We start from the raw sequence: 12,036 nt of genomic DNA, 5'->3' as shown, positions 1-12,036 counted from the left end.
TCTTTGCTGCCATCATCCTTCCTTCAGGAAGCCAGATTGGGACCATCAATATGACAGAAGTGTGAAATACACCATGATCTATTAACAGAGGCTAGCTCTGGGGAAGTAGGACTCTTTGGCACAACAGCTACACAGATCTTAGCCGACAGCTAAGTCAAGAACTCAAAACTTGTTTACAGAGCAAAAAGGAGCTCATATCTGAATCAAGGTCTCAATTCAAACGTGACCTTTCTGGATAAAGTTAACCATGTAATGCATTTTCCTCACAGATTAAAAAGCAAATATATTTTCTATTGCTCTTTATACCATGTCTAGTCTCCAGTGCATCAATGATTGACAGTGAGAATCAATCTGTTGATCCAGAGATAGTTACTTCTCTGGAATAATTTTATTATCAATTAACAGGGCTCACAATATCTCAGGCATTACATTCTCCCAGTATCAGTCTTCATCATTATGTCTTCAGAAATCCCTCGCACTGTACATCAGCTTCATTACAAAACAAGTTTCCAGGCATCATTTTGAACATCTGTACATCATATACAAGTTTATGCTACATTCATATCCTTTAAGACTTTGAAATTCATTAGTATTTGTATATGGATGGTAGTCTTGAATAAAAATTATCTTTTTTTTGTCTTGTTCATTTTAGTTTAGCTGAAATCTGAAATGTTGCTGAGCAACACCGGGCTCTATTAAAGTGGCAGAATGCTTGGTTTCATCAGTACCACATGTCAAACACATCACACTACAAGGTAGTGTTCCTTTTGATCTAGATAACTGACATCCAGTTGTGGAAGGGTAGTGTCAATCTGTGGTCAGTTCACAAGGGATTTCCCCCTTGTCTCTCGCTTCTTTGTAGATCCTTCTGAAGTCCTTATACCGGGGTGCACAGCCGAGTTGGACCTCACCAAAGTGCACGCTGCCTGTGAACAGGAAGTCTCCTTCTCCTTCCTTGACTCCACAATGCAGCATTGTCTTTATATGTCCCAGCCATTTTGCACTCTTCCCAATTGGCTGGAATATTTGGTTCTTTTGTCTGTAAATCTTGTCTGCAAATATATCTATCCTCGATTCTTCCTGTTGCTGATCATGTGTCACGGAATGAATGCTTCCTCTGACAACTGGGGAAGAGACAAGAGGGTGTGATTAGTTTTTTGCTGATAAAACAGAGCATAAAAATAGATCCACAATGAGAATAAACAATCCACGCTCTAAGATCATCTACCTTACTTACATTTCTCCTTGCATTGAAATATATACACAAGAGAATGTCCCCAACATTCACTCCTTTGATTACCATCTACTTTTTCTATCCTCTCTCCATTGATTTTTAACAATCTGGTTCCTCCAAATCAGTTGTCCTCCTACCCTAATCTCCACACTCTCATTTTGATTTCCACCCTACTCCCCAGCAGCTCTAGCAAACTTGCCTGCCAGGATACTGGTCCCTTTCCAGTTCAGGTGCAGCCCATCCTTTTTGTCCAGGCCAGACCATCCCCAGAAGAGATCCCAATGAACCACAAATCTGAACCCCTGCCCCCTACACCAACTCATTAGCCATGCATTCATCCACCACATCGTCCTATTCCTACCCTCTCTAGTGCATGGCTCAGGCAGCAATCCAGAGATACCACCCTGCTTCTTTTAGTTTCTTCCTTAACTCCATATATTCTTTCTTCAGGACCTCATCTCCACTTCTGTCTATGCCATTGGTCCCCACGAGGACCATGACATCTGGCTTCTCCCCCTCCCCCCTCCAGAATGCTGTGTACTCGATTAGAGACGTCCCTGACCCTGGCACCTGGGAAGCAACATGCCATCCAGAAGCCCTGATCTTGTCCAGCAAACCTCCTATCTACTCTCCTGACCAATGTCCCCAATTACAAGAGCTCTCCTCTTTTATCCCCCTTCCCTTCTGAGCCAAGGGGCCACCTTCCATGCCAGAGACCTGACCACCCAACATCCCTGGTAGGCAATTCTTCTCTCCCCCCCCCTCCCCCAAACAGTATACTTATTATTGAGGGGAACGGCCACAGGGGTACTCTGCACTGACTGTCTCCCCCCTTCCCTTTCCTTACAGTCACCCAAGTTAGCTGACTCCTGTCTGTTTGGGGTGACTGTCTCCCTTTAACTCCTATCTACGACTGCCTCTGCTTCCCTTATGATCCGAACCTCATTCAACTGCAACTCCAGTTCCCCAACTCGGTCTCCCAGGAGCTGCATCTGGATGCACCTTTTGCAGGTGTAGTCATCAGGAACATTTGTGCTGACCCTGACCTCCCACATCCTGCAATCGGACCACAGACGACCCCAACTGTCTCCATAACCTAGATTAGATTAAAATACACTAACCAACCTTACCTTACTGGGAGCACTTCCTTATCCTCTGCTCACTGAAGCCTCTCAAGCCAAAGCCTGAAGTCTCCACTCCTTCACTGGACCACTTTCTCAGTGGCCACTCATCCAACTACCTCTCTATTTAATTTTCCTTGCCATTTACCTCAAGAACTGAACTAATCCACTATTTTTTTTTCCCGTAACTGATCTACAATTTGCTTCTAAAATACAAGCCGTAACTATTAACTGTAGTTCTACAGCACTCTGGGACGCTTTCAACATATAGAGTCAGGTGGGTGTGACCCCGATGGATAGATAGAGCACGAGACCAAGGCTAGTTGTTGATACTAACTCCATCTAAAAGTAATAGTTCTGCACAGACTAAAAGGTATATTTGTTTGTGCTTTAACCTTCTATGGTTCTAAGCTCATTTATTAAAGCTAGCCTCAAACCCTCAGTGGATGAAGTAGGTTCTGGCATCAACACAACGTGAACAAGATTAGTAATGCTTTCTGTTCTAAAATTGGAAGATATGGCATTGTACAAAGACCAAACCCAAACATTGGACATGAGCATGAGATATTTATACCAAATTACAGAATTCAAGGAGGATTTAAAAAAAAGGATTGTGGCAATATTGAAATTACAGCCTAGTATAAGGCAGCGTGCATATGAGTCAATGTCGAGCAATAATTTTAGTCTCAGCATCACACATGCTTATCAAAAGGCGGCACAGTTGGCGAAGCAGTTAGCGACAGCAATCAGGATGGGTTTGAATCCTGCGCTGTCTGTTAAGGAGTTTGATTGATACGTGATATGTATATGATAGGATTTAATTTCGGTCATAATTAGTATACCTTGTGTAAAGGGTTTTTGTTAAACTCAATAATATTTTTATAAAGAAAGGAGTTTGTACATTCTCCCTGTGTCTGCATGGCTTTTCTCCAGGGGCTTCCATTTCCTCCCACCATTGTAAAAATTTGCACTGGGGGCTGTAGGTCAATTGGGGGTAATTGGGCAGCACGGTGGAAAGGGCCCGTTACTGTGCTGTAGGTCTAATTTTTAAAAAAAATAAACTTTAAAGAAAATTTATACCGTATTTTGATTGTCAAAATTCTGACATTCAAAACTGTTGAGTTATCTGGGCCTGCAAAATGAATTAGCAATTTAACTATTTTTCAAGGGAATGGATAGGTTCAAAGCCTTCTTAATGGTTTGCAAAATAGATTCCTAATTTGTTCCAAAATCAATTTCATCTTCAAGAGTGGCATGATTAGTGTAGCAATTAGCGCACCGTACAATGCCAGTGACCCGGGTTTGAATCTGGTGCTCCGTACAAGGAGGTTGTACATTCTCCCCGTGCCTGTGTGGGTTTCCTCCAGGTGCTCCAGTTTCTTCCCACCTTTCAAAACTGAGTATTTGGGTGGCACAAGCTCGTAGGCTGAAAGGGACAGTTTACCATGCTGTATCTCTTAAAAAAAATCTTCACTTTTACATAGAGCATAGAACATTACAGCACAGAACAGCCCCTTCAGCTCACAATGTTGTGCAAACCAATGGAAACCTATTAAAAAAAAACAAAATCTGCCCTACCTTACATCCATAATTCTCTATTTTTTCTTGTAAAGATGTGCCTGACCAAAAGTCTTTTAGAAGTCCCTATTGTACCAGCCTTCTCCATCACCCCTGGCAATTCATTCCAAGCATCCTCTACAATGTTAAAAAAAATATATATATTTTTTTTTAAAATCTCAAAGACCAGGGATCACAGAACAGGAGCCACTAACCTCCAGGCAAAAAATATTCCATCTACTACTACCATCTGCTTTCTGAAGGCAAGCCAATTCTAAATCTGCACAGCTAAGGTTCCATGGATCTCATGCCTCATGGCTTTCTGAATGAGTCTACCATGGAGGGCCTTGTCAAATGCCTTAATAAAATCCATATAGACCCCATCTATCACCCTAACTTCACCAATTTATTTTGCCACTTATGCAAAGCTCACAGGATTCATGCCATTCCTCAGCATCCTGTTTGCATCTCAGCAGCATGCATAAAGGTACACTCTTCACCCTTTAATTATGTTGTTTCATGTGTATAAGAAACCTGGTGTGAACAGAGACCATAAAACCACTTTACTTTTCCATTCCACAGAAGGAATAAAGACAATCCACAAAAACTTTGAGTCCACTATTCCTTTAAACTTTCTGGGAGCTTTATCCAATATGCAAAAGGTGCAGATTATTACAAGATCTTTAGTCAAAAGAAATTGTCATAATTTTGGTTAATTGTGGTCTCTTAAACCCAAATAATAACTTTTATTCTTTTTACTAGTTCTATTTTCTGCTCAGCTTACCCAAATACCTTTACGTAGAGTCTGCAAGTCCTTGCCGTGAATACATTCAATAACTTTGCTGCCGTAGCTCTCTGGTTAGACCGTTCAGAATGTTCATGACTTTCAGAAGAAGTTCCTCCTTCCATCCCTCTCAATCTGAAATAACCTGCCCCCTCTTATGCGATGCCACCAATAGGGGAAATATACATCCTCTTGGAAATATGGGACTGCTCGCCTTTGGCACTTTTATATTGCCCAAACGTGTTTCTCATGATACAGATTGCTTTAAGTTTCCCCCTCACCGTAATCCTCATTTAAAAAAAAATATCATGAGTAATTGCCTTTTTTTATTATTTAGATTATTTAACCTGCCACTTCCAACTATTAATTCCGTTCTCATTCTCTAAGGGACGAGCGTTTACTTTAGCCACCATTCTTTTAAATAGCTCATAAATATTCTTAATATCAGTTTTAGATTACATGTCTGTTTATACTCATACTTTCTCCAGTCTACTTCAATCAACTCTGTTTGCGTGCAATTGTATTTGGCCTCATTTTTTAGTTAGGACACTAGCTTCAGAACCAAATTCCTCACCCACAAACCAAATTTGAAATTCTATCAGGCTATGATGACTTTCAGAGGATTCTTGCCCCATTATACAGAAGTTCTTCGGTTTATTGCTCAATAAGAAACTGTTTCAGATACACTCTATGAATGACCTCAATTTGCCAATTTGACTGGTTTCATTTCTGGGATCATTTAAAATTTACCAACGATTATTGCAGTAGGTTTCTTACAAACTCCAGTGTTTTTGGGTTATGCACTACAGCACCGGTTCTCAACATTCTTCCCCACGTACATACTACCCTAAGTAGGTGCTCTATGGTTAGTAAGGTATGCGAGTTGAAAAACGGTTGAGAACCAGTGCACTAATAGTGACTGTGTCCATCTACTATGTCTATCGGTGACATATTGCCCATTTTTAGTTATTACACATCCTAAGCATTTGAATCAAAAATCATAGTATCCTCACCACGGCAGTTATCTCACCTTTATTAAGTGTGCTGATGTTGAACAGAGCAACCCCACTTTCTTCCACTACCTGTTCTTCTAAAATGCCAAATATTCACTTTACAACTTTTCCTCTCTACCACTGTTAAAAAGATTGACCACAATGAGGCTTACCCAAATCACTGGTGCAGGCAGCAAGGAGGACTTCCATGTCATTGCATGGGCGACAAGAAGCTGAATAAAAAAAAAGTAGCAGGTTAAATACTTCAGGTATTTAATAAATGCAATTAGGTTTCTTTTAATAGCAATCTTAATTCCAGTTCCTTTCTCTCTCCACCTAGCCTGGACTCCTTTCCCCTTCCTATGGTCCTCCCACCCCCCCCACTTCACCGATCGTCTCCCACTCTCCCCTTTTTGTTCGGGCATCTCTCACGTTCCCCCACACCTTGATGGAGGGCTCAGGCCAGAAACATTGGTGATGTATCTTTACATTTGCTACATAAAGGCACCATTTGACCTGCTGAGTTTCTCCGGCATTTGTGTGGTTTTTTTTCCACTCAACACAGTGTCAACAGAATCCGGTGTTTTACCCCCACAAGCTTAACTCAGATGCATTGTCAGAGTGCATACATAACATCACATACATTCCTGAGATTCTTTGTCTTGCAGCTGAGGCAGAGTTACACATTAGCAGTGCCATAAAAAAACCCGACTCAACGGATACAGGTGCACAAAAAAAGAAATTTAACCAAATTGACGATAATGCAGAGATAGAAAATGATATAAGCAAGAGTCCCGGGACAAGTTCCTTGTTGAGGGGTCGGATGGTGGAGGGGGAGCAGCTCTTCCTGAACCCAGTGGCGCGAGTCTCACGCACCTGCATTTTAATAATTCAAAGATTAGATTTAAATGGAAATTTCTTGCAACGTGGTAAAGAATATTGCATCTCGATGCTATGCTGTTGTAAACATCAGTGTTTATAAAAGCACTCTGCCTCATTTCCCCTCCCCCACCACCAGCCCAAAATGAATTAGTCTTTTCTTTGGCTTGGCTTCGCGGACAAAGATTTATGGAGGGGGTAAAAAGTCCACGTCAGCTGCAGGCTCGTTTGTGGCTGACAAGTCCGATGCGGGACAGGCAGACACGATTGCAGCGGTTGCAAGGGAAAATTGGTTGGTTGGGGTTGGGTGTTGGGTTTTTCCTCCTTTGCCTTTTGTCAGTGAGGTGGGCTCTGCGGTCTTCTTCAAAGGAGGTTGCTGCCCGCCAAACTGTGAGGCGCCAAGATGCACGGTTTGAGGCGTTATCAGCCCACTGGCGGTGGTCAATGTGGCAGGCACCAAGAGATTTCTTTAGGCAGTGCTTGTACCTTTTCTTTGGTGCACCTCTGTCACGGTGGCCAGTGGAGAGCTCGCCATATAACAGGATCTTGGGAAGGCGATGGTCCTCCATTCTGGAGACGTGACCCATCCAGCGCAGCTGGATCTTCAGCAGCGTGGATGCTGTCGACCTCTGCCATCTCGAGTACTTCAACGTTAGGGGTGTAAGCGCTCCAATGGATGTTGAGGATGGAGCGGAGACAACGCTGGTGGAAGCGTTCTAGGAGCCGTAGGTGGTGCCGGTAGATGACCCATGATTCGGAGCCGAACAGGAGTGTGGGTATGACAACGGCTCTGTATACGCTTATCTTTGTGAGGTTTTTCAGTTGGTTGTTTTTCCAGACTCTTTTGTGTAGTCTTCCAAAGGCGCTATTTGCCTTGGCGAGTCTGTTGTCTATCTCATTGTCGATCCTTGCATCTGATGAAATGGTGCAGCCGAGATAGGTAAACTGGTTGACCGTTTTGAGTTTTGTGTGCCCGATGGAGATGTGGGGGGGCTGGTAGTCATGGTGGGGAGCTGGCTGATGGAGGACCTCAGTTTTCTTCAGGCTGACTTCCAGGCCAAACATTTTGGCAGTTTCCGCAAAGCAGGACGTCAAGCGCTGAAGAGCTGGCTCTGAATGGGCAACTAAAGCGGCATCATCTGCAAAGAGTAGTTCACGGACAAGTTTCTCTTGTGTCTTGGTGTGAGCTTGCAGGCGCCTCAGATTGAAGAGACTGCCATCCGTGCGGTACCGGATGTAAACAGCGTCTTCATTGTTGGGGTCTTTCATGGTTTGGTTCAGCATCATGCTGAAGAAGATTGAAAAGAGGGTTGGTGCGAGAACACAGCCTTGCTTCACGCCATTGTTAATGGAGAAGGGTTCAGAGAGCTCATTGCTGTATCTGAAACCGAATTTGATTACCGTCTCCTTTGTTACTCGCGTTAAAATCATCCAATATGACCATTCAAACTAAAGTGAGGATAAAATTATACTGTAGGCTTACCCTTTCATTGTTAACGACGTCTTAAAGGGACAAGAATGGGTTTCAGTGGATAACTAGTACAAAGAAAATCCGAGAAATTCTTTTCCAAAAGTATGCAAAGCGGTATGTATACAAGCCTTCTACAAAAAGGGATCATGAGATCATCTGGTCCTGCCATCGTGGATAAAAGAATAGAACTTGGCAATGTACAACTTTTTAAAAATTAAGATAGTTTGCAACAGAAATGAATATCGTGAGATTATTTCTTTCCACCATTTATGCACACAGCAAGTCTATTAAAAGTACATGTTAACTTATGATAAGGACCCATCACATAAACTTGAGAATCTAACAGCAGATTTCTAATCTTTGTCAAAACATATTAGCAAGTGTAACCAGGACATATTATTTCCTGGATGCAAGAATTAATAATTCAAAACCAAGAAAATTAGTCCAAAAATTCAGATTGAATCAGTCACATCATTTCATAAAGCTCTCAATTTATTAAAGAGGTCAAAAAGAATGAAATAAAAGGAACAAGCTTGTGACGGTGTATTTTTAATTGTGCACAATAAAAGCTCAAATTCTTAATCTATTTTCTTGGGAGGAAAGGAGTCATTGTGACCCCATATATTTTTTCTTCACTGACCCAAAAGACAAGCAGATGGCAACACTGTATGCCTTCCTTCTTTACCACCCTGACTGAAATCACATGAAGATAAATAAAGTATCACGTAATGGACCTCCAAATCCTGGACACTTACAATTCAGAGAGGCTTCCAGTACAATGTGAGCATTGTCTGCAGTCCAAATTTAATTCTGCTGAAGATTTCATTACGGATACTGACAGCATCCTGCAGTAATCTGACTCAGGCCTTAACCACTGCTCATGAGCTGTTGCATTCACTGCTTGACAGAAGGATGTAATTACATCATTCCGCACAAGCCAGTAGTCATGTTGCAGCTGCTTTGAGTGACTTGCCCTCTCAACCTGATGTTGCGGAAAGTACATGATGCAGCTAACAATAGGGCAGCACTTGTTGGCCAATATACTTCATTAGTAGCTCTTCCCAAGGGGCACCAACTACTTGTCACTAGAATGCCATAACATCCAGGACCTCAGCAGGTGAACCACTCAGTCAAAATTCCTCAACCACAGTCAATTAAATGTTTAAGAGAGGGGGAAAGTGCACAGACTCCATGAGCAATAATGTTTTCACATTTTTAAACAAAACGTAGCACACCATTTTATTGACGTTTTCCCAAAATGGTCTTGTTTTTAAACATTCTATTCTGCTCATCTTCACAAAAATCTCTCATCCTCAGGATTAAAAATACTAGTATCAGAAAGGAGGAAGAAATAAGGTTACGCTGAAAGTATCAAAATATCAACTAAAAGAGTTGTTCCATTTAATGTTCAAAATACATTTCAATCAAACCTTTAAAATGCCAGGAACAGTAACAGAGTACAAATGGTTCATTTGCACAATGAGATCTCGTCTTCTTGGACCAAAATCACCCATTTGCGTCTTTATGACATTTTTCATTCTTACTTCCTGATTTAGTCACCACAATTCTTAAAAAGTGGAGCAGCACGGTTGGCAAGGCAGTTAGTGTAACACCTTTACGGCGCCAGCGATCAGGACCAGGGTTTGAATCCCGCGCTGTCTGAAAAGAGTTTGTACATTCTCCCCATGTCTGCGTGGGTTTTCCCCGGGAGCTCCAGTTTCCTTCCACTGTTCGAAATGTGAAGAATAAAAGGGTGTGGGTTAATTGGGTAGCTTGGACTCGTGGGCCATAATTGCCTGTAACTGTGCTGCATGTCTACATTTAAATTTAAAGTGCTCAACAACAGATTACAAGAGATCAGACTCTTAACTGAGTCAATGACATTCAGACCTGGTACATTTTTCTTTGCTATCCACAAATTTGACCAATGCAATGTTAAATCCATTGGTCAACTTAAATTCTGAAAGACAGACAGATCTGGACATTTCATTTTTAGGTTAGAGATGGCCAAATAGATTCAAAATACAAACCAAAGCAACATAAATTGGGCTGCAGAGTTAGCGGTGGACAATACAATGTCTTTATGATGCCAGTGATCAGGACCTGGGTTTGAATCCCGTGCTATCTATGAGAAGTTTGTACATTCTCCCCGTTTATGGGTGGGGCTTCTCCGGGAGTTTCGGCCTCCTTCCACCATTAAAAATGTACCGGGGGTTGTATTGGGTGTAAATTAGGCGGCATCGGTTAGTGAGATGAAATGTCTAAATTTAACATTTTAATTTAAAAAGTTTAAATTTTAATTTATTTAAATTTTAAAATTTATACTGTAGAAAGAATATTTCTTCACAATGGTTGATAGCAACAGAAAAAAGTCTGTTACTCTGGACTATGGTTTCTGCAGGAACTCACAAGCTGGTGCCATGCACAACTTTTCTTTCAATTGAGTTGGAGTGAAGTGAGTCGAGTGTTGCCAGTGGGAAGCGCTGAACAGGAGCTGACCCGAGCTGATGCCGTGAAGTGCGGAGAACCTGTCCGCTGAAAGACGGAGTTTCGGGCACAGCCTAGAGGAGGAGGCTGTTGTCATTGTGGCCTAGTAGCTTTACAGAGTACTCAGGCCTACGTTGGGATTGTTTGCTGTCGGGGGTCAAGAGGAGAGGATGGGAGCGGGCGGAGTCAGAGGCAGTGTCCGGTGGCGACTGGAGCTGCAGAGCCGTGTGAGTTTTGGAGATCTAGAGATGTGTTGTCCAGGGCCTCGTGGTAAGTTCTGGAGGTCTAATGGATGCATTTTCTTGGGCCTCACAATGGATGGCACTGGAGCTTTTGGGAGCTCCGTGAACTATGACAGCGCAGTGGTCTGTTTTCCCTAAATGCTAGCGGACTTTTAACATCTTGTCCTGGAGAGACTGGTAGCCTAACCTGGGAAACCTGCACTACTAGGTGCCCACAGCAGCTCCTCAGTTCTTCTCCACTTGAAATGACAGAGATTTTTAAACATCTAGTTTGTAACCAGTCTTTACTGGTGCCATTGTCTAATCTCTGAAAAATTAATTGGATGTAGTTCTGTTTGATCAAGCAGCTTTGTATAATCACTGTGGTCTCGAGAACGTTGTTTCATTTTAATTCTGTGGTACTGCTTTGCAGTATGGTGTTAAAGCAACGATAAACACTGATACCGGAATTATCATTTATTTGCAGTGCATTTCAGCTTGATTGATGGCTCATAAAAATTGTGAATTAAATTATGCAAAATGGCCAACACACAGATATTTTACATCATGACATCAAGCTGCCTTTATCCACGTTTTTTTTGTAAAAAGGGCACTCAAATTTTCATTGTAAAATGTTCAAAACAAGTCTACATTTAGCATAGCTGACCAGATGATGAACCAACTCTCTGATCGCCCTTACCGCGGTCCCATGACCATCTAATTGCCTCTGACCCTGAACTTCCAATTGCCCCTGATATCCCAACCCCAGACTCTAATCCTCGCAAATGCCAAGCCTTCCAGCTCCATCCCTCAATCCCCTGTACCAAAAGTTCTGATTGCCCTGCCACTAAAACCTGCATCAACCCAAGTGACCTGACCTGTCCCCAAAACAATTCTTAGCCACAACCCACTCAGTTACTCCAGTCTTCAAAACAACCAAAATCGCCAGACCTGATCTCGTGTCCACAAAGTCAATCTATTTGCTCAGCGTGTAGCACACCCACAAAAAATATGCAACATTCAGTACGTTCATCACTAATAAGGACAGAGGAAGCCAAAAAAAAAGGGGATTAGTCCAGCCTGTAAACACGTGACTCGCCTTTTCAAAGCACTCGTTGAGTCTTGCAGTAAATTCTGGCTTAAAAAAAATCCTGGCCTTGCAGGTCCATATACTGTACCTTTGAGAATTATTTTGGATAAAGTTAAATATTTAGAAATCTATCATGATCAAAGATGAATCTTTTAAACAATTCAAAGACAACTATTGCAAAATTGGCTATTAATTGTAAG

General features: G+C 42.0%; 1 protein-coding gene across 1 annotated transcript in view; it reads right to left on the bottom strand.

Moving 5' to 3' along the window:
• Nucleotides 1-352: 352 nt before the first annotated feature.
• The window catches only part of LOC138759322 (meteorin-like protein), a 24,818-nt gene continuing 13,134 nt past the window's right edge, over nt 353-12,036 (bottom strand). The window contains exons 3-4 of the mRNA XM_069929541.1: nt 5,862-5,921; nt 353-1,124 (exon numbers count right to left, since the gene is read on the bottom strand). Coding sequence (XP_069785642.1) covers nt 808-1,124; nt 5,862-5,921 — 377 coding nt within the window. The 3' untranslated portion in view covers nt 353-807. The remainder of the gene's footprint in view (nt 1,125-5,861; nt 5,922-12,036) is intronic.

This window comes from Narcine bancroftii, chromosome 3 (genome assembly GCF_036971445.1).
Source record: "Narcine bancroftii isolate sNarBan1 chromosome 3, sNarBan1.hap1, whole genome shotgun sequence".
In the NCBI taxonomy this organism is placed as follows: Eukaryota; Metazoa; Chordata; class Chondrichthyes; order Torpediniformes; family Narcinidae; genus Narcine; species Narcine bancroftii.
The sequence above is the reverse complement of the archived record's forward strand: the minus strand, read 5'-3'. Positions and strand labels throughout refer to the sequence as shown.